The 25507-nt window shown below is 37.8% G+C and overlaps 2 protein-coding genes across 10 annotated transcripts; both read right to left on the bottom strand.

Annotated features, from left to right (window-relative positions):
- Positions 1 to 5090: 5090 nt before the first annotated feature.
- Positions 5091 to 11185, bottom strand: LOC115216164 (zinc finger protein 271-like). 7 transcript variants are annotated; one of them, XM_036506432.1, is made up of 5 exons: positions 10833 to 11185; positions 9063 to 9243; positions 5782 to 7322; positions 5305 to 5613; positions 5091 to 5241 (listed from the first exon to the last, which is right to left on the bottom strand). In XM_036506432.1, the coding sequence occupies exons 3-4, from the start codon at positions 6980 to 6982 to the stop codon at positions 5336 to 5338; spliced, it is 1479 nt and encodes a 492-aa protein (XP_036362325.1). In that variant the 5' UTR covers positions 6983 to 7322; positions 9063 to 9243; positions 10833 to 11185; the 3' UTR covers positions 5091 to 5241; positions 5305 to 5335. The 7 variants fall into 7 exon arrangements, with proteins under 7 accessions (XP_036362325.1, XP_036362328.1, XP_036362329.1 ...); XM_036506435.1 differs by having other exon boundaries at positions 9063 to 9237; XM_036506436.1 differs by having other exon boundaries at positions 9063 to 9185.
- A 5885-nt stretch (positions 11186 to 17070) lies between these two features.
- Positions 17071 to 24645, bottom strand: LOC115216456 (zinc finger protein 271-like). 3 transcript variants are annotated; one of them, XM_029785804.2, is made up of 3 exons: positions 24055 to 24645; positions 22753 to 22950; positions 17071 to 19132 (listed from the first exon to the last, which is right to left on the bottom strand). In XM_029785804.2, exon 3 carries the CDS (start codon positions 18770 to 18772, stop codon positions 17255 to 17257), a length of 1518 nt encoding a protein of 505 aa, XP_029641664.1. In that variant the 5' UTR covers positions 18773 to 19132; positions 22753 to 22950; positions 24055 to 24645; the 3' UTR covers positions 17071 to 17254. The 3 variants fall into 3 exon arrangements, with proteins under 3 accessions (XP_029641664.1, XP_029641665.1, XP_029641666.1); XM_029785805.2 differs by having other exon boundaries at positions 22753 to 22901; XM_029785806.2 differs by lacking the exon at positions 22753 to 22950.
- Positions 24646 to 25507: the final 862 nt, after the last annotated feature.

Genomic DNA, 25507 nt, shown 5'->3' with positions numbered 1-25507 from the left:
TATATCTTCCCTCTGGTTGGGATCACATACAAGCAATGTATGTAGGCAGCGTCTTCTAGTCAGTCATTCTGTAGAAACTGTCAATTTTTTTCTTTATGTCACCTCCTTCTGTTATGATCATTAGCTCATATTTTTCTAAATATATGACCAGCCAAGGGCTCTTTCACTCTTGACATATTTTTGCCATATTGTCTTTCATTTCTAAGTTTGTCTAGCTCTTGTTTTGAAGAAACTATTTCTCATCTATGGTGAGTGGCACATTTTCAAGAGGGAAAAACTTGGTATTTTCAACCATTCACTTATTCACATTTTTTAACAAAATTGAAATCTATCTTGCTTCTGGTTTTACCTAACTGATAGTTGATAAAATGGTTGGCCAGTTTCCTGAAGTCTGCGGTGCAGATGGTGATGTCATTTGTATCACAGAATTCTGATGTCTTGATTACTCCACATTTATTGTACTATATCAACATGAATTCTAGAGAAGCTATCATGATGTAGCTAGGATATCTTTTGAAATGGTCAGCAGTAATTATGTTATTTTAACAGGTAATATATTGTCAGGCATTATAAATATGATCCCTCTATTTCTCTACCAGTTCTTATTATGTAACAGCCAAAATACCAGTTACTGTCTAATATTTTGAATATTTTATGGGATACTGTTATTACCTTTATTACAATTCTGCTCACACCATTGCTATTTGCTCAATCCTGAAGTAGTCAAAGAGAGTTTTGGTGGAGGGGCAGGCAAATTTAATTACTTTTTTCTAGCTGAAATAAAAGTTTGTACAGATACTTCCCATACAGAGCCAGATATGTTCAATTTGATTTGCATTGCACTCCCTCACTCTTCACTAAACAATAATAAATAGAACATGGGGTCTCAGTTCTTCCCATTTCCAACAATGGAAGACAGCAAAACCTAAAGAAAGTAGCCATGACCCATTTCCTATAAGGAGAGGTGGGGCGCAATGAGTAATATTTACAGCATTTTTCATTTTGAGAAAAAAGAGGAGTGGCTGTGTGGTAAGAAGCTTGCTTCCCAACCACATGGTTCCGGGTTCAGTTCCACTGCGTGGTACCTTAGGCAAGTGTCTTCTACTATAGCCTTGGACCAACCAAAGCCTTGTAGGTGGATTTGGTAGACGGAAACTGAAAGAAGCCTGTCGTATATATATATATATATATATATATATATATACATATATATATAGGACCAGGAGGAAGAAAGGTCAAGAGGTGAGGAGCTAGTATCCCTGGTGTTCCAAAAGGGTCACATGGACTGACCTATGGGGATTAAAACCGTGCTACATTTCCCTACTGCAGACAGTGTTATGGCACACTCCCTTTACCAACAAACCTGCACAGAAGGAGAGTGAAAGGGGATCAGCGATGTAGACTTTGTGGAGTGAGCAGCACCCTGGAACATGTCAGGGAGTAAAACAGCATTTATTCAAGGAAGATACAAGTGGGACCTTCTTAAGGTACTTGCAACAATCACTCACAGCATGGAACAGGAAAGATGCAACAAAACCAACATCAGGGAAAACAGCACCAGTAATCAAGTTTGTGAAGGAAGGAGAAAAGCTAGTAAGAACAGCAAAATGGACAAGCAGTTAACTACATGGGGCCCAGTCAGAGGATATAAAAGTAGAACTGGGAGGAAAGATTGCAACTTGCTTGGATTTTTCAGACAAGCCTGAGGCCAGATGTGTTGGGATCTGAAAAGAAAATAATAAAAATAACCTGGATCCAGCACAGTCCCGTGAGAGGTAGATTGCAGTCAAACCTTTGTATGGGAGCAAGCCTACAACTATTCTTTGTTGAGGTTGGCTGAAGGGGATCCCCTACCCAGTTAGTATGGAGGATGCTTAGTCATTGGAATTAGAGCGAAGGAGTAAAAGGTAGCTGTGAACAGAATGGGAGAGGCAGTTGGTTATGAATTCAAGAGCAAGGAGTTAAGCTGGAAGCGAGGAAGAGATGGTGTGCAATGGATTGGCCATATTTGCAGACCAACCGTCAGGAGCAGATTATGATTCAGAGTTAAAACATCAAATGACCATTGGATACTGTATGATGACATCAGTTTCTCCTGGTCAAAGTTGCATTCAACAAAGGTGAATAGAAAAAGAAGCATCTTCTTTTAGGTGTTAACAATAACATTCCCTCCAGAAATCAGAGTGAATAGGTGGTTTGATCAGTAAGTAACCATACTGTTGCCATAGTAATGAAGTTAAAGCCCACAGAGTGAAGCTGCTTGTCACAGACTGACCTTGACCTCTGCTGTGCATGTGCACTAAGTTTTAACATTCTAGCTCACTTCCACTGTTTACAGCAGTGCTTGGAAGTAACATGTGTAGCGTGTGTTCATCACATTGACCATGACAGAGAGGGTTGAGCAGAGAATTTGCATCAAATTTTGTCAAAAGCTTGACGATACCTGCTCAGAAGCTTACACAAAATTTTTTTTAAAGTTTTCATTGTTCTTGACAATCAAGGGGATTTTGTGCAACTAGAACCCAAGTGACCTTTTGGTTAGCTGAAAGCAATTTTGGCACAAACTTGGCAGACATGCGTCTCATACCCAAATCTTCATGGAGAAAACAAGAACCGTAACTAATATGCACATCCTCTAATAACTCATGAATGGTAATTCAACGATTTCCCCTCACAGCTGCATGCATATCTGTGATGTTTTTCTGTTCTGCTGCTTGCAGGTATCCCAGAACATTCGTTACTATCAACATTTCTTTTAGCCATCTTGGTAAGGTCTGAACCACTCATACACTTGTGCACAGCCTATACACTTTCTGCAACTGTGTGCAGATCTCTGAGCAGGTATCACCATGACAACTTTTTCTGTCATGGTCAATGCAACAATCACATTACTTCAAAGCACTGCTGTAAACAGCAGAAGTGAGCTAGAATGTTAAAACTTAGTGCACATGCCCAGCAGAGATCAAGGTCAATCTGTGCCAAGCAGCTTTACTCTGCATGCTTTAGCTTCATCACTATGGCAACAATAGAAATACTTATTGATCAGACCCCATATACACAAGACCTCAGAAATAATGTTTTTTATTGAAAATATTACAGTTGTAAGACATTTCACCAAAACACATATAACTGAGTACTATATATACTGTTCAGAGGGGTTGTTAACCCACACATCTTATTTCTTCTGTCAATACATTTATGTTATATATATATATATAATATATATATATACATATATATATAGGACCAGGAGGAAGAAAGGTCAAGAGGTGAGGAGCTAGTATCCCTGGTGTTCCAAAAGGGTCACATGGACTGACCTATGGGGATTAAAACCGTGCTACATTTCCCTACTGCAGACAGTGTTATGGCACACTCCCTTTACCAACAAACCTGCACAGAAGGAGAGTGAAAGGGGATCAGCGATGTAGACTTTGTGGAGTGAGCAGCACCCTGGAACATGTCAGGGAGTAAAACAGCATTTATTCAAGGAAGATACAAGTGGGACCTTCTTAAGGTACTTGCAACAATCACTCACAGCATGGAACAGGAAAGATGCAACAAAACCAACATCAGGGAAAACAGCACCAGTAATCAAGTTTGTGAAGGAAGGAGAAAAGCTAGTAAGAACAGCAAAATGGACAAGCAGTTAACTACATGGGGCCCAGTCAGAGGATATAAAAGTAGAACTGGGAGGAAAGATTGCAACTTGCTTGGATTTTTCAGACAAGCCTGAGGCCAGATGTGTTGGGATCTGAAAAGAAAATAATAAAAATAACCTGGATCCAGCACAGTCCCGTGAGAGGTAGATTGCAGTCAAACCTTTGTATGGGAGCAAGCCTACAACTATTCTTTGTTGAGGTTGGCTGAAGGGGATCCCCTACCCAGTTAGTATGGAGGATGCTTAGTCATTGGAATTAGAGCGAAGGAGTAAAAGGTAGCTGTGAACAGAATGGGAGAGGCAGTTGGTTATGAATTCAAGAGCAAGGAGTTAAGCTGGAAGCGAGGAAGAGATGGTGTGCAATGGATTGGCCATATTTGCAGACCAACCGTCAGGAGCAGATTATGATTCAGAGTTAAAACATCAAATGACCATTGGATACTGTATGATGACATCAGTTTCTCCTGGTCAAAGTTGCATTCAACAAAGGTGAATAGAAAAAGAAGCATCTTCTTTTAGGTGTTAACAATAACATTCCCTCCAGAAATCAGAGTGAATAGGTGGTTTGATCAGTAAGTAACCATACTGTTGCCATAGTAATGAAGTTAAAGCCCACAGAGTGAAGCTGCTTGTCACAGACTGACCTTGACCTCTGCTGTGCATGTGCACTAAGTTTTAACATTCTAGCTCACTTCCACTGTTTACAGCAGTGCTTGGAAGTAACATGTGTAGCGTGTGTTCATCACATTGACCATGACAGAGAGGGTTGAGCAGAGAATTTGCATCAAATTTTGTCAAAAGCTTGACGATACCTGCTCAGAAGCTTACACAAAATTTTTTTTAAAGTTTTCATTGTTCTTGACAATCAAGGGGATTTTGTGCAACTAGAACCCAAGTGACCTTTTGGTTAGCTGAAAGCAATTTTGGCACAAACTTGGCAGACATGCGTCTCATACCCAAATCTTCATGGAGAAAACAAGAACCGTAACTAATATGCACATCCTCTAATAACTCATGAATGGTAATTCAACGATTTCCCCTCACAGCTGCATGCATATCTGTGATGTTTTTCTGTTCTGCTGCTTGCAGGTATCCCAGAACATTCGTTACTATCAACATTTCTTTTAGCCATCTTGGTAAGGTCTGAACCACTCATACACTTGTGCACAGCCTATACACTTTCTGCAACTGTGTGCAGATCTCTGAGCAGGTATCACCATGACAACTTTTTCTGTCATGGTCAATGCAACAATCACATTACTTCAAAGCACTGCTGTAAACAGCAGAAGTGAGCTAGAATGTTAAAACTTAGTGCACATGCCCAGCAGAGATCAAGGTCAATCTGTGCCAAGCAGCTTTACTCTGCATGCTTTAGCTTCATCACTATGGCAACAATAGAAATACTTATTGATCAGACCCCATATACACAAGACCTCAGAAATAATGTTTTTTATTGAAAATATTACAGTTGTAAGACATTTCACCAAAACACATATAACTGAGTACTATATATACTGTTCAGAGGGGTTGTTAACCCACACATCTTATTTCTTCTGTCAATACATTTATTGTTATATATATATATATATATATATATATATATATATATATATATATATTTCAGAGAATATATATATATATATATATTTCAGAGAATGACTTTTGACATGGATAAGTTTAGTCTTTTGTAGGATTACATTTGTGTTTAACCAAAGAACATTTTTTCGAATAAGCTTTTCCACAGATATCACAGTGATAAGGCTTCTCTCCTGTATGTATGCGTTTATGTTTAGTTAATGTACCACTTTCAGAGAATGATTTACCACAGATATCACAGTGATATGGCTTTTCTCCAGTATGTACGCGTTTGTGTTTAAATAAGTTAGCACTACGAGAGAATGATTTACCACAGATATCACAATGATATGGCTTCTCTCCTGTATGAATGCGTTTGTGTTGAGTTAAAGAACAATTTTTAGAAAAGGATTTACCACAGACATCACAGCAATACGGCCTCTCACCTGTATGAATGAGTTTGTGTTGAGTTAGGCTGCCAGTTTGTGGGAATGATTTACCACAGACATCACAGTGATGTGGCTTCTCTCCTGTATGTAGACGTTTATGTTTAGTCAAAGTACTATTTACAGTGAATGATTTATTACAGATATCACACTGAAATGGTTTTTCTCCTGTATGAATACGTTTATGAGTAGTTAATCCACATGTCTGTGGAAATGATTTACCACAGATATCACAATGATAAGGCTTTTCTCCTGTATGAATGCGTTTATGAATCCCTATTTGACAATATAGAGAGAATGATTTACCACAAATATCACAATGATATGGTTTCTCTCCTGTATGAATGCGTTTGTGGTTAGTTAAGTAATCCTTGCGTGAGAAAGATTTATCACAGATATCACAGTTGTATGGCTTCTGTCCTGTATGAATACGTTGGTGGTTTGTAAAAGAAATTCTATAAGAAAATGATTTACCACAGACAGTACAGCAATATGGCTTCTCTCCAGTATGAATACGTTTATGAGGAATTAAGTAACTACTTTGGGAGAAAGATTTACCACAAATATCACAACGATATGGTTTCCTTCCTGTATGAACACGTTTATGAATGATTAATTGAGTACATGCAGAGAAAGATTTACCACAAATATCACACTGATATGGTTTCTCACCTGTATGAATGCGTTTGTGTTTAGTTAAATCAGTAGCTTGAGCAAATGATTTATCACACACATCACAGTGATATGGCTTTTCACCTGTATGAACACGTTTGTGAATAGTTAAGTTAGCATTTGAGGAGAATAACTTTCCACAGATATTACAGCGATAAGGCTTCTCTCCCGTATGAATAACATTGTGCTTAGTTAAATTACTTCTTTGAGTAAATGATTTGTCACAGATATCACAATGATATGGTTTCACGCCAGTATGAACTCGTATATGTTGCACCAAAGCCCCTTTTTCTGAGCATGAATAACCACAAGTATCACAGTGATATGGCTTCTCTCCTGTATGAATGCGTTTATGATTAGTTAAAGAACTATTTACAGAGAATGATTTACCACAGATCTCACAGCGATAAGGTTTCTCTCCTGTGTGAATACGTTTGTGTATAGCAACCTCATACTTTCGAAAGAATGACTTACCACAGATATCACAGTGATAGTATTTCTCTCTACTATTTGTACGTTTTCGAGTAGTTAGGTTACTTGTCCCTTTCAGTTTCAACTTCTCAGCAGGAAAATCAATCACCTTTGATTGTGCTTTGCATTTTTGCTGGTTCTCACATATTCCTTTCTCCATAATTCTTTGTATTTCACCACAATGTACAAATGCTGTTCTGCTTTGTATTTTCTATTTTCTTGCAAAGAAATAATTCTACTGCTATATTTATGCTTCACAGTTTATGAAGAAGATGTAAACTTTTTAGGAAATTTTCCCGAAGATTATGAATTCATCAAGTAAACAGCTCAGACAATGAAGTAAACATAAGCTACTAATAAATGATGTGAAGAAATATTTCATCCTAATTCACTACATATTTACATAAACAGTGTTATAATAGTTCTGCATAACATCTTTTTTGTGCCTTTAATAGAAGATAAAAACTGATGATACTTTTAAGGCACCCTCATCCAATATTCTGAAATAAAAATGATAAATACTGTATAAGATAGGAGAATATAAAGAAGAGGAGATTCAACAATGAAAATTTTACTACATTTCAATATTAATAAACTGAAGATATAAACTGTATCTGAACATTTGAACTAGTCCAATATATCCATCATCTTTCAGGATTGTAGGGGTTAATTTGAGGGAAAATTGGATGCCATTTTAAAAGATCAAACAATAATATAAAGATTCCTCTACCTGCATCAAAGGATGTTTTATATTTTGTCACCAAACACTGTTCTTCATTACTCTGAAAGGGTTAAAGTTAGAGGACAGCACATCCAAGCTGACTGGTGAACCACTTAAAATCCTAAATTCGCAACTACTTGATTTGTTGACAACGATATATGTGGTCATTCATTATCATGGTGAATATAGGTAGTCTTCAGATTCTTGTTCTATTATGTCCTCTTAATGGAATCTCTAAGCTTTGCAAGTGTTTCTGTGTATTATTCACTTTTCATAGTACAGCCATGTTCCAGAAAATCAAGGAGAATGATACCCTTGTCAGCCCAAACAAGTCAACATGATTTCAATACTAATCAGTGGCTCTTGAACTTGCTGGGCTTTGGAGAAGACGTGTGATGCTATTCCATGGCCTAAGATTTTGTTTCTGGATCACAAGGATATGCCCAGTTTTCATTTTCTATTAGCAGATAAAACAAAAACCATATCATCATTGGCTTTAATCACATCCACCTTTCCATCCTTCAAATCAGGAGTCAACTGCTGTGTTACATACTTTACACATAGATAGGGTATTGGAAACAATACTCAGACTTCCATCATCTTGTGCAATGCATTACGGCCATAGTCCAATTGTGTAACAAACTCACACATTGTGACTCATCTGTCCACATGAATCTGTAGATACAAGATGGTTTGCACCTTTCCTCTCTCAAGATTCAATGACAGCACATTGCTCCTGCTTGTAATCCATTATTTACCTATAATGAAGAAGGTATGACCCTCATGCATGTACAAGTATGTATTTGCTTTAACACATGCACACCTCACTGTCCCATTACCTTCCGTCCTCCCAACTCCATGACTTCATCTCTTCATCACTCAAAACTCTTTCTCTCAACCTCCATTAACTGTTCTCTCACTACAGGCCTTTCCACTGTTTCTCTATACCTCTCACCATACTCTCTTCCCATTGGTGATCGCTTCACTATATCTTCCTCTGGAATACTGTCATGGCATTATCACCCTGCTCTTCCTCTTCCCATACCCCTACCTCTATTGTACCCAATGTCTTTCCACGCTGCTCACATCACAAAATTTTACTCTACCTATCTATGTAGCTCTCTCCATTCCCCTTTTCCATAACACTTAAAATATGATAGTCCTTCACTATTCACTGTTACCTTTCCACTCTATCCAACACCTTCCACAATAAACCATCACTAATCTTTATCCACCATCCCATTTCTTACCATACCCCCTTCCCCAATTACAGAGGACTCTACAACTGCATCACTCTCACCTCTATCACCCGTCTTTAATTATCATCTATGTCTTCTTTAATTTACCCTCCATCATTCCCAGCCGAGAACCACCACACACACAATAAAACAAATATAATTATTCCCATTATTTACCAATTCCACAATGGCTGTATATGTCAATCCAGTTCATGAAAAAAAAGAGGAGAGGTGACAATACACGCCACGTCTAACACCCTTGTTAGAAGATTTTGACTTACCTGGAAGGGTCATTGGATTTTTATATAGGGACTTCACAACAAACAGAATTGGTCATTAATCTCAACCCCTACAAATCTTCCACAACATATTCTCTGGCATGTGGTAAGATTCCATTGTAAGGTCTACAAAACAACCATAGACTTCTTGTTAATATTCCCACGATTTCTTGAAAACCTGCAACTAAGTGAATATCCTGTTGGTTGTACTGTATCCAGGATGGAAACCACATTTACAAGTGAAAAATTTATTTTTTTAAAACGTATAATAATATGAAGAATCATGCAAAAAGGGTGGTTGCGAGATCTATGAGGAAGAAGACTGAGGAGAGGTTGAGTGGGTTTGATGAGAACCCAGATAGAGTGTTTAGGCTTATTAAATCAATGAAAAATGATGGAAGAGATGGTGAGGGAGGAAGCGTGAAAAACCTCATAAGAGAAAGAAAATCCACCAATTTTTCCCCTTAAATATATTTATTTATATAGAGGGCATTACTATACATAAATGCCACACGCTAGGATGGCAGAATAGATTTGAAAAAGAAATCCACTTTCCCTTTGCAATTTTTGGCGCCAAAATCAGGTAACTAATGCATTTCATTTTTGTGTGTGGGGAGAGAGAGAGAGGGAGAGAAAGAATGGTAGAGCAATATATTATATTTTCATCATCTGACGTCTGCTTTCTATGCTGGAATGGGTTGGACGGTTTTGACTGAGGACTGGCAAGCACCTGGCACCAATCTGTTCTAGCAAGGTTTCTACAGCTGGATGCCCTTCCTCACGCCAACTACTCTGAGAGGGGCCAGTCAGGTGGCACTGGCATCGACCACCCTCAAATGGTAGTACTTGATTCCACGCAAAAAATCCGTGTATTTTTTTTTCTTACTGAAAATCGTGCAGGTATACTGCCTAATAGGGGTGTTTGGGATGAATTTCCGAGGGTTCCACCCCACCCCATTTTCCGGACCAAAAAAAGGTCACTGTAATTCATTCAATGGGAAAGAAAAAATTTCCAATGATTCCGCGCCCCCACCACCTTTTTCAAACAAAAATAAGAGGTTTGTGGAGGTCATGGTACTTGATTCCACGCAAAAAATCCGTGTCTTTTCTTTTTTTTTTTTTAACTTAGAGAAAATCGTGCGGGTGAAAGTATTAACCCAAACCCCAAAAAGTAGATTACCGCCCCTTGTTATCATCCGATATCTTTATTTATATTCTACGAGTGCCCGTTTTCGTTTTATTTTTTTAGTATAAAATATTTGAAAATGGATGACTCTTTCTAATATTTTTCATACACCATTTATTTTGTCTATATTTTCCATTTACATAACTTTTTTTAAAATTGCATTTCATTTTCTTGGAGAGGTGCGTTTCTGAAGAAGCTCCTTTTGTCTTCATATTCGTTCAATACACATGTTTAAGGGTTAGAATTAGGATTAGAGTAACGCCGAAAACGGGTGGTGTGCGTATTCTTTACCTCCGCCTATGTATGTATTAAAATGAAGACGAATTAAAGTGGACTCTGGTGAATTTTCCGAAATCCCTCACCGCACCCCCTCGTAAAACACTTTCTCCAAAAAATTTGTATATTCGGAATCTACAAGATATAACACATATTCGTAGAAAATTTCATTAAAAAATATCCATTTTTCTGAAAGTTATGAACATCCAAAGTCGGCGGTGGAGGGGGGCAGAAATCTGTAGTTATGCCGGATATGATTCTAAAGTATATAGCACTCAAGGATATTTTCAAACAAATATTTGTAAACTTACCGTTTTCAACCTTCAGCAGCTAATTCGAAAGTTGTACTTCTTACCCAAACAAGCACAAGCATTTTTCGAACAAGACTGTCAACAGTTTCGTACGCTTAAATTTCGAACGTTAACCTTCTTACATCTTCTATCATCTTTAGCCACAGCTTCGTATCTTACGATAATGAAATGGTTTTAATGTCCTTAGCCGCAGTTTCGCTGTGAACTATATGCGTGTATATTTTGAGTCAGTTAATCAATCAGTCAATCGATCTTCTCGTCTATGTGTGTGTGCGTGTATGCATTAATATATATATGAATACGTTTGTTTATCAATCCATTGATCCGTTGTGTCCCATTTTTGACATGATCACTTCCAATGATGTCCAAGGAAGATAATAACACTCAGAAGTCAACGATAAAGGAGAATCCATTTCCACACTAGCATCACTCCTCACAAAAAAAAAAAAAAAAAATATGGTTTGTGTATGGTGGAATACGAAGGGTGTCCTCTATCACAAAGCATTGAATCAAAGCAAAACTCATAATGCAGAGAAATATTGTCAATTGAAAGCAACACAAAATGTTTGCAGCAAATGTTTCCATTGTTGGTCAGTCATAAAGGAGTGTTGCTCTCACATGATAAATCAACACAATATATTGTGTAAGTCGTTCAGGAAGAGGTTATGGCACTAAATATGGAAGTTTTGCCATATCCATCTGTGGTGTTGGCTGTCGGTATTGTGGGATGTGATGAGCTATGTGGTGCTGGTGGAGAGGATGACAGATGAGGCGGGTGGAAGTAGGGCTTGCAGGGTGAATGCGTGGCCGGAAGCGGAAGAGGTCTAGCAGGATGCACGTGTGGTCATCAACGAAGGGTCAGTTCGAGCATAGACGAGGAAGTGACAGGATGTGTCGAATTCATAAGAGACCTCTGATCTTCGCCGAGGTAAGGCCTTTTGTATTTCTTTGTATTTCTTTCTCCTGTTGTCCTCTTCATCCATCACACTACACCATCCTTATTTTTCATGACATTCATCCAGCTATCATCTTTTCAGGTCATTGCAACACTGTTTAGAGGGAAAAGACTTCATCGATTGTGAAGATGTTCAAAATTAGTGAGTGTGTCTTTGTTTCAAAACCTGAAAAAGTTGATGACTGAGTGATCAACAGTTTACCAAATAGATTACATTTATACTATTGTAGCGAAAACGACCATACATAAGGAGTTGGTGACAGAAATGTCTCCTTTTTAACACCGCATGGTCACCCTAACAAAAGAAGATAGCCATATACATGATATAAATGAATAAGTGCCAAAAGGAATAATGACAACAACCATTCTACTGTTTGAGAGAGAAGACTTTATTTACATTTGTGTACAATAAGATAAAGTATGGGTGCTAGCAAAGTGGAGTGTCTGCTTGCATGCAACAAGTGTTTGTGTCTGTGTGTTCGTGTGTGTGACAGAAGTACAAACAAGGTGTATGCAGGCAAAACAAAATACAGAGCATAGAAAAGAGTCTCTCGGGGTATTTCAGACACAATGCAGATGAATTTACCAGTTCGTAGTAAGGTTACACAATAGTTGTAGTCCTGTAACAGGATGATGGAGTCACAAGTGCAGAATGCCGGTTGAACACATGTCATGTAGCGGTTGGGGCTTCAATGCTGTGCCAAGTCTCTTGATACAGGAATTCTTGCAGGTAGTGCTGTGTTGTTAACCTGGGCGAATGTTGTTGTGTACATATTACTGTTGGTGGAGATGGAGACGATATGAAGGTAGAGATGATGGTGTCGGCACTGCTGGAGCAGGAACATGGTTGAGTTGCTGGTCTGGTTGTCGCTGGAACCTGGTTGAGTTGCTGTGGTCAGAGGTTAGTCCTGAGAAGGACTAGAACCTAAAACGAGAAATAGTGATTTGCTGGCGCCTTTTATAACCTGGGGTGGGCTCCAGTGAAACCCCAAAAAGACTGTGTCATGGGACCTTATCGGAAGCTTGTGATTGGTTGGTTTACACATTGGCGCGAAATAAGACTGCACCAAAACCAACCAATCAGAGTGGCAGACACAACAGGGTCCAAATAGCCAAAAATGGTTGCTATCTAACACGAGATCATTTCTAATATCTCTCTCAAACAGTGAGGATATCACCTAGCTACGCTACACTATCAATGAAGGCAAAAACTTTTGCCATGATTTAACATTTCTGTCAGAGAGCGAGACATGTGTATTAAAGGTATTTACCACCATTATTGAAACGTGATAAGACATTTTTCAATCCTTTTGTTTTTGCATATATGAGAGTTTACACACGCACACATATACACATAAGACACAAGTTAAAAGTTAGAGTCATCATATATAAATTCTTTGAGCAAATTTGGCTTACAGCTATTCAGATTGTTAATCCCTCACTATTTGTTCTATACATATATATATATATATATATATATACACACAATTCGATTAGAGGTTAAATTAGCCTCATTATGGGATGGTATCATCCAATGAATTACCAGTTCAATACCTAAATGATGCCCTTGCCAGTTTAATGTTGTCTGAATCTCAGTCTGGATTTCAGTGGATGAGATTTTTAGTCTTAGGCAGCTGCAGGAAAAGGCCCATGAGCACAACTGAGACCTTTTTGTCACTTTTGTAGATCTAGCTAAAGCTTTCAACATCATATCTAGGGATGCTCTTAGGGTTGTACTTAGAAAGCTAGATGTTCCTGAAAAGATGCTCAAGGTCATCATTTGTTTCCGTCGAGGGATAATGGCTTCTGTCAGATCTAGTGGGGAAGTGTCTGATTCATTCACAGTCTCAAATGGGACAAAACAAGGCTGTGTTCTTGCAGTGCTCTTATTTGATTTGTATTTCTCTGTCATGTTGGAAACAGCATTCAAGGGTGTTAAAGAAGGAGTAAAGTTTGAGTGCAGAACTAATGGTAGCTTGTTCAACCAACAGCACTTCAAAGCAAAGACGAAGACTTTGGTGCAAACAGTTTGAGATTTGCTCTTCGCAGATGATTGTGCACTTGTAGTACACACTCAAGGACATGCAATGGAGTCTAAACAACTTCTCGCATGCATCAAAAGCTTTTGGTCTGACCATGAGCATCAATAAAACTGAGTTTGCCCATCAGCCCATTCATGACCATCAACAATCTACCACAGAGGCCTTGTGGAAAAGGCTTTGTCCAACACTTCATGATCACCTTTCTACCTGAAAAATTACCTTCAATTAAAAGTATGGGAGTTGAGCTACCAGACACAGGTCCAAAAACACCCTTTAAATTCTGATAGAATGATCTGGAGTCACATCTATCTACAGCACTCTGCAACTCTTGTGCCTTCTTTTGCCACCTTGTTGCCCCTACTGTATATGTTAATGGTAAAGCATTAAAATCTGTTTCCTCCTTCACTTATCTTGGTCCCACTGTGTCCAGTGATAAGTCTTGACAACACTGCTTTATGGGGCTGAATTTTGAACTCTGTATCAAAAACACATCAACCAGCTTGACGCTTTTCGTATGCGATGATTGCATACTATCTCCCACACAAAACTGAGCGATCATATTCATAACAGTAAGGTACTAATAAAATGCAACTTGTAGGTATTGAAGCCATCCTCATCAAAATACAGCTTAGATGGTCAGGTCATCTTTCCCATATGAGTGATATCAGAATTCCAAAGCAACTTCTTTTTGGCCAATTCCCAACTCTACCTGTCACTCTGTTTTTGTGGCATGAAGCAAATCAAGCCTTGTTGTCCACTCAAGAAAATACATAGTAAATGATCCACAAGCACTCAAGCAACTCAACTTGTTCCATTTGCCAAAGGTTTGCAAGGCACCAGCAGGTCTCAAGAGACACATTTGTGTCCATAGAAAATGATTAACACTTTATTTTACTGAACCCTCATTTGTCATTTATGACAAGAGAATCCATCATATATATACGAGGGTGAGTCAAAAGGTAATGCCATTTTGTTTAGGACTGGTATAATTACCAACACAGGAACATGTATCATACATCAAAATGAAGCTGGTCCTCTGTAGATCACATCCCTACTTCTCAACATATTCACTGTTTCTCTCAATAGCAATGGTTCACCTTTGAATGAGAGCATGTATCCTGCCCCGTAAAATTCTGTTGACTGTTCTTTTAGCCACTTCTTCACTACAGTTTTCACTTCCTTGTCACTGGAATGTTTGCCTCTCAAACCCTCTTTCAAGGGGCTGAAGAGATGATAGACCAGTGATGAGGAAGTGAAAACTGTAGTGAAGAAGTGCTTCAAAGAACAGTCAACAGAATTTTATGGGGCAGGGATACATGCTCTCATTCGAAGGTGGAACATTGCTATTGAGAGAAATGGTGACTATGTTGAGAAGCAGGGATGTGATCTACAGAGGACCAGCTTCATTTTGATGTATGATACATGATCCCGTGTTGGTAATTATATCTGTTCTAAACAAAGTGGCATTACTTTTTGACTCACCCTCATATATATATATATATATATATGTAGAAGGTTGAAAAGGAACACACGAGTTGATATATATGGACAAAAAAGGCGCAGGAGTGGCTGTGTGGTAAGTAGCTTGCTTAACAACCACATGGTTCCATGTTCAGTCCCACTGCGTGGCATCTTGGGCAAGTATCTTCTACTATAGCCTCGGGCCGACCAAAGCCTTGTGAGTGGATTTGGTAGACGGAAACTGAAAGAAGCCAATCATGTATGTGTCTGTGTTTTTCCCCCTAGCATTGCTTGACAACTGATACTGGTGTGTTTATGTCCCCGTCACTTAGAGGTTCGGAAAAGAGACCTATAGAATAAGTACTAGGCTTATAAAGAATAAGTCCCAGGGTCGATTTGCTCGACTAAAGGCGGTGCTCCAGCATGGCCACAGTTAAATGACTGAAACAAGTAAAAGAGTAGAGAGAGAGTATTCAAATACAAGGGGCATTTTCCTTGTTTCTACCTGTCTCTGTCTCTCTTGTTACTCTTGTGGGTTCAAGGCCGTTGTGAATTCTTGGCAGAGAAGGAGGAGGCACTTCAAAATGCCTGGACAAAACCAATTTCTTCTGCCATTCATGGTCGTGAAGTGTAGAGATGTAATGATGTATAGGGACACCCACAATAAGCATGTCAGATATACAGGTATAACCACAAGGATGGAAGTGGGTAGCCAACACCACAGTTGTACAGAGTGGCAGGGTCTCAGTTCTTCCCATAATGGAAGAAAGCAGAAATGAAGGAAAGGAGGCTATGATCCAAGCAACAGTACAGGACCAGGAGGAAGAAAGGTCAAGAGCTGATTGGCTAGTACCCCTGGAGTTCCAAAGAGGTCACATGGACTGACCTGTGAAGATTAGAACCTTTCTGCACCTCCTTTCTACAGCAGGCAGTGTATTGGCACTCCCAACACTAACAAACTTGCACAGAAGGAGAATGAGAGATCAGCTGTATAGATATTGTGGAGTGGGCAGGACCATGGCACATGTCAGGATGCAAAACAGCAATACTGCAAGGAAGATATGGCAGGGTACTTGCAATAATTCCTCACAGCATGAAACAGGAAAGATGCAACAAAACCAACATCAGGGAAAACAGCACCAGTAATCAAGCTTGTGAAGGAAGGAGAAAAGCTAGTAAGAACAGCAAAATGGACAAGCAGTTAACTACATGGGGCCCAGTCAGAGGATATAAAAGTAGAACTGGGAGGAAAGATTGCAGCTTGCCTGGATCAGCCAGACAACCCTGAAGCCACATGTAGCTTTGTAGTCTGAAAAGAAAATGAAAATAAGCATACAGTCCTGTGGAAAGCAGGTTGCAGTCAAGCCTTTGAATGGGATAAAGTCAACATCAGAAACTTCTGCAGAATTACAGGGAAAAGGGATGGCAATCATGACTATTTCTGGTTGAGGTTGATTATAGTCAATGGAGTGAGAGGAAAGGAGTAAAAGGTAGCTGTGAACAGGATGGGAGAGGCAGTTGGTTATGAATTCAAGAGCAAGGAGTCAAGCTAGAAGCCAGGAGGAGATGGTGCACGGTGGATTGGCCACATCTGCAGACCCACAATCAGGAGGGGGTTATGGTTCAGGGTTAAAACACCTAATAACCATTGGATACTGTATGATGACATCAGTTCCTCCTGGTCAAAGCTGCCTTCATCAAAGGTAAATAAAAATGAGGCATCTTCTTTTAGACGTACACAATAACATTCCTTCCAGAAATCAGTTACAATATACACAAGTCCACAGAAATAATGTTTTTATTGAAAATATTACAGTTATAAGACATTTCACCAAGACACATCCGAGTACTATATATACTGTTCAGAGGTTGCTATCTCATACATCTTATTTCTTCTGTCAATACATTCACTCTCTCTCTCTCTGTTTTTTTTTTTCAGAGGATGTCTTTTGACATGAATAATTTTAGCCTTTTGTAGGATTACATTTGTGTTTAACCAAAGAATATTTTTCCAAATAAGCTTTTCCACAGATATCACAGTGATAAGGCTTCTCTCCTGTATGTACGCGATTATGTTTAGTTAATGTACCATTTTCAGAGAATGATTTACCACAGATATCACAGTGATAGGGTTTTATTCCTGTATGTATACGCTTGTGTTTAGTCAAAGTACTATTTACAGTGAATGATTTATTACAGATATCACACTGATATGGTTTTTCTCCTGTATGAATACGTTTATGAGTAGTTAATCCACATGTTTGTGGGAATGATTTACCACATATATCACACTGATAGGGCTTTTCTCCTGTATGAACGAGTTTATGAATCCTTAAGTGACAATATAAAGAGAAAGATTTACCACAAATATCACAATGATATGGTTTCTCTCCTGTATGAATGCGTTTGTGGTTAGTTAAGTAATCATTTCGTGAGAATGATTTATCACAGATATCACAGTTGTATGGCTTCTGTCCTGTATGAATACGTTGGTGACTAGTAAAAGATGATTCATAAGAGAATGATTTGCCACAGATAGTACAGCAATATGGCTTCTCTCCAGTATGAACACGTTTATGAAGAATTAAGTAACTGCCTTGAGAGAAAGATTTACCACAAATATCACAACGATATGGTTTCCATCCTGTATGAACACGTTTATGAATATTTAACTGAGAACATCCAGAGAAAGATTTACCACAAATATCACACTGATATGGTCTCTCACCTGTATGAATACGTTTGTGTTTAGTTAAATCATTAGACTGAGCAAATGATTTATCACACACATCACAGTGATATGGTTTTTCACCTGTATGAACACGTTTGTGAACAGATAAGTTTGAGGAGAATGACTTTCCACAGATATTACAGCGATAAGGCTTCTCTCCTGTATGAACAACTTTGTGTTTAGTTAAATTACCTCTTTGAGCAAATGATTTGTTACAGATATCACAATGGTGTGATTTCACACCAGTATGAATTTGTACATGTTGAGTCAAGGAACCTTTTTCTGAGCATGAATACCCACAAATATCACAATGATACGGCTTCTCTCCCGTATGAATGTGTTTATGTTTAGTTAAGGTACTATTTACAGAGAATGATTTACCACAAATCTCACAGTGATACGGCTTCTCTCCTGTATGAATGTGTTTATGTTTAGTTAAGGTACTATTTACAGAGAATGATTTACCACAAATCTCACAGTGATAAGGTTTCTCTCCCGTATGAATACGTTTGTGAATAGCAACATCATCTTTTCGAGAGAATAACTTACCACAGATATCACAGTGATAGTATTTCTCTCTGCTATTAGCACGTTTTTGAGTAGCTAGGTTACTTTTTGTAGTGAATGAATCTTTACTAGTATTACAATTGTATGATGTTGTCCCTTTCAGTTTCAAATCCTCATCAGGAAAATCAATCACTTTTGATTGTGATTTGCATTTTTGCTGGTTCACACATATTTCTTTCTCCATAATTTTTTATATTATACAATAATATATGGATGCTGTTCTGCTTTGTGTTTTAATAATGTATAACAAAAAAAATATTTCTACTGCTATATCTATGCTTCACAATTTGTGAAGAAAATGCATTTTTTGGGGGAAATTTTCCCTAAGGTTGTGAATTTATCTTTGAAACAGGTCAGACAATGAAGTAAACATAAACTGTTATTCAGTGATGTGAAGAAATATTTCACACTAATCCACCACAGATTTGCATAAACAGTGCCATAAAGGTTCTGCATAACATCTTTTTTGTGTCTTTAATAAATGATAAAAACTGGTGATGGATCAGAAGTTAAGAATACTTTTCAGGCAATCTCATCGAATATTCTGAAATAGAAATGATAAATACTGTATAAGATAGGAGGATATAAAGAAAAGGAGATTCGACAATGAAAATTTTACTACATTTCAATATTAATAAACTGAAAATATAAATTTTTATCTGAACATTTGAACTAATCCAAAATATCCATCATCTTTCAGGATTGTAGAGGTTAATTTGAGGGAAAATTGGATGCCATTTTAAAAGGTTAAACAATAATATAGCTCAAAGGATATTTTACATTTTGTCACCAAACACTGTTCTTTGCTAGTCCAAAATAGTTGAAGTCAGAGGACACCACATCCAAGCTGACTGGTGAACCAATTAAAATCTCCAATTGCTTGATTTGTTGCCAAAGATAAATGTGGTCATGATTATCAGGGTGAACATGGACTGTTTTCAAATTCTTGTTCTGCCTTGTCCTCCTAATGGATTCTCTAAGCTTTTTAAGTTTTAGTGTACTATTCACTGTCCATGGTACAGCCATGTTCCAGAAAATCAAGGAGAATGATACCCTTGTCAGCCCAAACAAGTCAACATGATTTCAATACTAATCAGTGGCTCTTGAACTTGCTAGGCTATGGAGAAGACGTGTGATGCTATTCCATAGCCTAAGATTTTGTTTCTGGAACACAAAAATATGCCCAGTTTTCATTTTCTATTAAACAGATAAAGAAAAACCATGTTGTCATTGGCTTTAACCACATCCACCTTTCCATCCTTCAAATCAGATATCAACAGCTGTAGTACTTTGTACACACTTTGGGTATTGGAAATGATACACAGGCATCCATCATCTTGTGCAATTCACTATGACCATAGTCCAGTTGTGTAGCAAACACACATCATGACTAATCTGCCACACGAATCAATCCACCTACATGCTAGCAATTCATATTAGTGGTGGTCACCTTTCAATGCAAGACAATTTGCACTCTTCCTCTCTCAAGATTCAATGACAGCATGTTACTTCTACTTAGAACCCATTATTTACCTATAATGAAGAAGGTATGTATTTGCCCCAAGGCAAGCACACCACACTTTCCATCTTCCCTGCTTCATGACATCATCTCTTCATCACTCAAAACTCTTTCTCTCTCTCCTCTCAACCTCCATCAACTGCTCTCTCACTACTGGCCTTTACACCTTAAGAAATCTTTGCCTTCCTTTCTCCTCACTAAACTCATTCCAGTTTCTCTACATCTCTCACCATACTCTCTTCCCATTAGCAATCCCATCATTACCTCTTCCTGAGGAATGCCCTCATGGCATTCCCACACTGCTCTTTCCCTTCCCATACCTCTTTTGTACCCAATGTCTTTCCATACTGCTTACATTGCAAGATTCTGCTCCACTCAGCTCTGTGACTCTCTTCTTTCCCCTTTTCCCCAATACTTTATAATATGATAGTCCTCTACTCTATCCAACACCGTCCACAATAAACCATCATGAATCTGTTTCCACCACCACCTATTTCTTGCCATATCCCTTCCCCAATTACAGAGAACTCTATAACTACCACCTTCCAGAACTATGTCTTCTTCAACTTACCTTCCCTCATCCCTAGCCTAGAATCACCACACCCATAATAAAAAATATATATTTCATTATTTACCACTTCCACAATGGCTGCACTTGTCAATCCAGTTCATAAAAAAAAAAGAGAAGTAATAATATGCACCTCTGCCCATGTTTAACACCCTTGTTGAAAGATTTTGACTCAGTACATTTACCCCAATGCAAGCATCGGGTATTTATATGAGGACTTCATGGCAACCAGGAGTTAGTCATTAATCTCAAACTCCTGCAAAATCTTCCACAGCATTTTTTCTGGCATATGGTTGTATTCTTTTGTGAGGTCTACAAAGCAACCATACACTGTTTGTTGATATTCCCACCATTTCTTGGAAACCTGTTACAGAGTGAATACCCTGTTGATTGCATTGTGGCAAGGACGGAAACCACACTTACAAATGAAAAATAAGTTTGATATATATATTTTTTTGGTTCCCAGTTCTGAAACCTTTTTCCTTCCTCAGTGATGACTACTTCGAAATTTGACCAAGGACAGCTGCAATGTCTTTCGATAGAAGTTCGGTTCAATCAGGAAAGTAAACGTAAAATACTAATATCGTCAAATGAAACTGCACAAAAGAATGCGGTTAGTGCTTAATTTAACACCCCGGTCACCAAAACGAAAAAAAAAAAAAAAAAAAAAAAAAAATGAATAATAAAACAAGTATAATAGGTGTTAAAAAATGTTTATTAAACGAAAAGAAAAATTTGCGCCAATGAACTGGCAGGTGGGGAGAGGATTTTCGGAAAATTCACAAGATCCGATTTTTCTCCCTCATAACTTTTAGGAAAATAGATATCTTTTAATGAAATTTTATACAAATTACCTTCCAAACGGCATAGATTATAAAGAAATTTGTAGAAATATTTATTCCGATGGGGTGGAGAGTTGACTTTCAAAGAGAAAGAAATTCATAAATTATGTGTAATGGAAATAAGTTTGAAAACAAAAAACGAATGAGGTAGGGTGGTTGGTAGAATATAAGCAATAATAAAAACGGTGTGCGTGTGTAAGAAAAAAATATTGTAAAATTTCATTAAAAGATATCCATTTTCCTGAAATTTACTTTGATTTCTACCCCGCGAAAGAAAACCCCATCTGGTTCCTCAGAGTATGCCACCCCATTTTTTTTTAGGAAAAATTTCATTCATGTATGTATTTGTATGCATGTATATATAATGTGTGTGTGTGTGTGTGTGTGCATGTATATGCATGCATTTCCCCCCACAAATTTCTTTATAATCGCAATCTATATCATTTGAAAGGTATTTCTATAAAATTCCATTAATAGATATCCATTTTCCTGAAAGTTATGAGGGAAATACTCGAATCTTGTAAATTTTCCAAAATTTCCTCTTCCTCAACCCACCTCCGTTCGTTTGCGTTTATATTCGTTTTCTACACATTTTAAAACTTTTTGGGGACTTTTTTTTTTTTTTTTAGTGACCGGGTGCTAAACAAGATCCTGAAAGTTATGAGGGAAAAAATCGGATTGTGCGAATTTTCCGAAAATCCTCTCCCCACCCTTCGGAAAACATTATTCCCACATATTTCTTTATAATCGTAATCTACGCCGTTTGAAAGGTATTTCTATAAAATTTCATCAAAAGATATCCATTTACCTGAAAGTTATGAGGGGGAAAAATCGGATCGTGTGAATCTTCCGAAAGTCCTCTCCCCACCCTTTGTTTGCGCAAAATTTTGTTTCCATATTCGTTTTCTATACATTTTTTTACACCTATTAGGCTGGGTTTTTTCGTTTTTGTTTTGGTGACCGGGTTAAATTACATATTAAGCGACAAACTATCATTAAAATATATTTTTTCCAACGATGTTAAATGGTTTTACTTCTATAGAATTACTGAAGTAAAATATGTCATCCAATAATGTTATGGGCTTTTATTCTAAAATATATAGCAAACAACTAATATCTTCAAACACATTTGGCCGAGGACGACTGCAATATCTTTCGATAGGAGTTCGGTTCGATCAGGAAAGTCAACACAAAAGCACACAAGGATATCTTCACACAAATATTTGTCAACTTACCGTTATCAGTGAATCAGAATGTTGTAGCTTTTTACCCAAACTACCACAAATATTCTTCGATTACGACAATCTAAGGTTTTATACGAATAAACTTCAGTCATCAAAATGTTTATATCTTCTATTATCTTTAGCCACAGCTTCGTATCTTGCTACAACGAAATATTACGAATACCTGTAATGTTCTTGGCCGCAATTTCCCTATGAAATATATGCACGTATATTTTGAATCAATCAATCAATTAATCAAGATCTAGTCAGTTTCATTCGCAAAACGAGCCCCCTTTAATTTTGCTCAGATTGCTTTCAATTTTGGTGTATCGATGCAACTCTGAATTTTGATTACGATCAACCAATTACTTTACCTCGTAAATTAAAGAATCTGATGTTATCTGAGAAATTTGGATAATTATTTAGATCCTTATATATAGCCAAGGGAAATAACCCATTCATTTTCGTAAATTATCAGGTAAAAATGAAATTGAGTATGCTTATTTCTTAGTATTTGAACTGTTAGAGTTATTTTCGCAATTTATCCAGTACAACCCTTAAACAAGTAAATAGTATTTTCCTAAACAATAGATCCACTTATTTCAGATAGTGACTCATTCATGAATATACCAACACTAGCACCCCTGAGGGTAATATTCTCTGGGATGCACAAAAGCCCTTTTCAGAGTTATTCACTTTGAATTGTTATTATCTCATATCTGATTAGCCTGTTATTACATAACATGCTTCAAAATTTTAGTATACATACCTCATTAGTAGTTCCCATGTTCTATAAACCCTGGGAATGCATTAAAGCCCTTTTCAGGGCTACTTTATTTGAATTCTTACTATTGGGTAACTAATTTCATGTTATTATATAACTGACTTAACAATTTGGGTATTCATAATTTATTGGGGATTCCTAAAATCCCGATCCTGTGTAAGACAGTTCGGTATTCTCTGTAAATGCACAAAAACTGTTTTAAGGGCTACATACTTTGTATGGTTGTTATGGATTAGCGAAACAATTATGAGAACAGAACCAAGGGATAAGCCCCGCTTTCCTGGGAATTACCAGGTATGTCAGCTAAGGAATCAAGCAATAACAGAGGAATTCAAGACAGGCTGCCCCTGGGAGCTCCTCTATGCTGATGACCTTGCTCTAATTGCTGAGTTATTATCAGAACTAGAGGAGCAATATACTGAAAATTGTTTACTCTTTTTACGATTATGTATGTATGCATGTGTTAAATACTGTAGTGTGACGGATGAAGAGGACAACAGAAAAAGAGAAGGAAATACAACGGGCCTTACCTCAGCGAAGATTCAGATCTGTCTCAGCAAAGTCAATGCGTCTAGTCGCTTCGTCGTCTCGGCTCCCACAGCCCCGCTTCGTTGATGCCACACGTGCGTGGTCCCTCACCGCTTCCGCTTCCTGCAAGCCCTACTTCTGCCACCACAAATACCCTATCTGGGGTTTGTTTCTCACACACGTCAATTTTTTTTTTCTTCTTTTCTCCGTAAATTGAAAAGCACCTATTTTTATGATTCGCTGTGTGTGTGTCTATCCGAGGCAATTTGCACTCAGTTCTCTAATTTATTAGGTCAGATTAAAAGGACTTTTCGTCTGTTATCAAGTTCAACAAAATCTGACAAAAAAGCTCGGATTTCAACTGCCCAATCTCATTAAGTGAGCACATGCACCCATTATCTTTTGTGTCCATGAGATGAACAGTCACACTCGTACACACACATACGTGTATGTATGTATATATATATATATATATATATATATATCAGTGGCGTGCGGTGACTTTCGGGGCTGGGCATGCAATGAATTTCTTTGCCCCACCCCCACCCCCGGCAATTTTTCAGTAAAAAAATTTTCGAATTCCTACGATTTACATATGGTATGACCTAGAATAAAAATAAAAAAAACGTCGCCCTAGTACTATTTAAGAAGAGTGGTCCCGTTGCGCGCGCTCGCGCAGGCTAGTCGTGACTAGTCGATCCTACGACTATCTAGCAAAGTAAATAAATTTTTTAAACAAAATATATAAAACACAAAGTAAATAATGTTTTAAACAAAGTAAATAAAACACAAAGTAAGGATCGACTAGTCACGACTAACTAGCGTGGATGCACGGGTGCGCGCACCGGGACCACTCTTCTTAAATAGTACCCATGATTTTTAAATTGTTTGCAATACTCATTAAATTTGTTGAAATTTGAAAGTTCCCTGAATTTAAACTCTTCTAAGGATTAAAAGCGGTGCTCTAGCATGGCCGCAGTCAAATGACTGAAACAAAAGAGATTGAAAAATTATCAAGTTTGTTTTCGAGTACAGTTCTAGTTTTATCTATTTGATCTTTACAATACACTGTCATGACTTTTACTCTGGAGGATATTAAATAAGAAAAAAGAAAAAATCTCACTGAATACTTCTAACAAAAATAAGAAATCAGGAGCTTTTAAAGTGTGTAAGAGTCCAATTGCTGAATTTATGGTGGTATCATCCCATGCTTCAGGATTTTCAATGATGTGCTCAAAAAGGCTGATTATGAAGGTACTTGTCAAGTGTAGTGGTCCTGGTTGCGCATACGCAGATTCGCGCGCGCGCGCCAGACGTAGGTACTCGATACTCGAGATCCTACGAGGTAACTTGCGCAGTGTGCGATTCGCGCATGCGCGTTAACCCCCCCCCCCCCCCAACAAAATATGGATTTTTTTTAGATACCTTTCTGCTTTTTAAGACAAAAAGGTGTTG

This window comes from Octopus sinensis, linkage group LG10, assembly GCF_006345805.1.
Source record: "Octopus sinensis linkage group LG10, ASM634580v1, whole genome shotgun sequence".
Classification (NCBI taxonomy): domain Eukaryota; kingdom Metazoa; phylum Mollusca; class Cephalopoda; order Octopoda; family Octopodidae; genus Octopus; species Octopus sinensis.
This window is presented reverse-complemented; position numbering and strand designations above follow the sequence as displayed.

What these genes read in the sequence shown, in the direction of transcription:
- LOC115216164 (XM_036506432.1), bottom strand. Translation starts at nt 6,982, where the DNA reads ATGGAGAAAGGAATATGTGAGAACCAGCAAAAATGCAAAGCACAATCA. An exon ending in AAATAGTACTTTGACTAAAC is followed by an intron (nt 5,614 to 5,781) that starts ATAAACGTCTAC and finishes CTTTAACTCAAC; the next exon opens with ACAAACGCATTCATACAGGA.
- LOC115216456 (XM_029785804.2), bottom strand. Translation starts at nt 18,772, where the DNA reads ATGGAGAAAGAAATATGTGTGAACCAGCAAAAATGCAAATCACAATCA.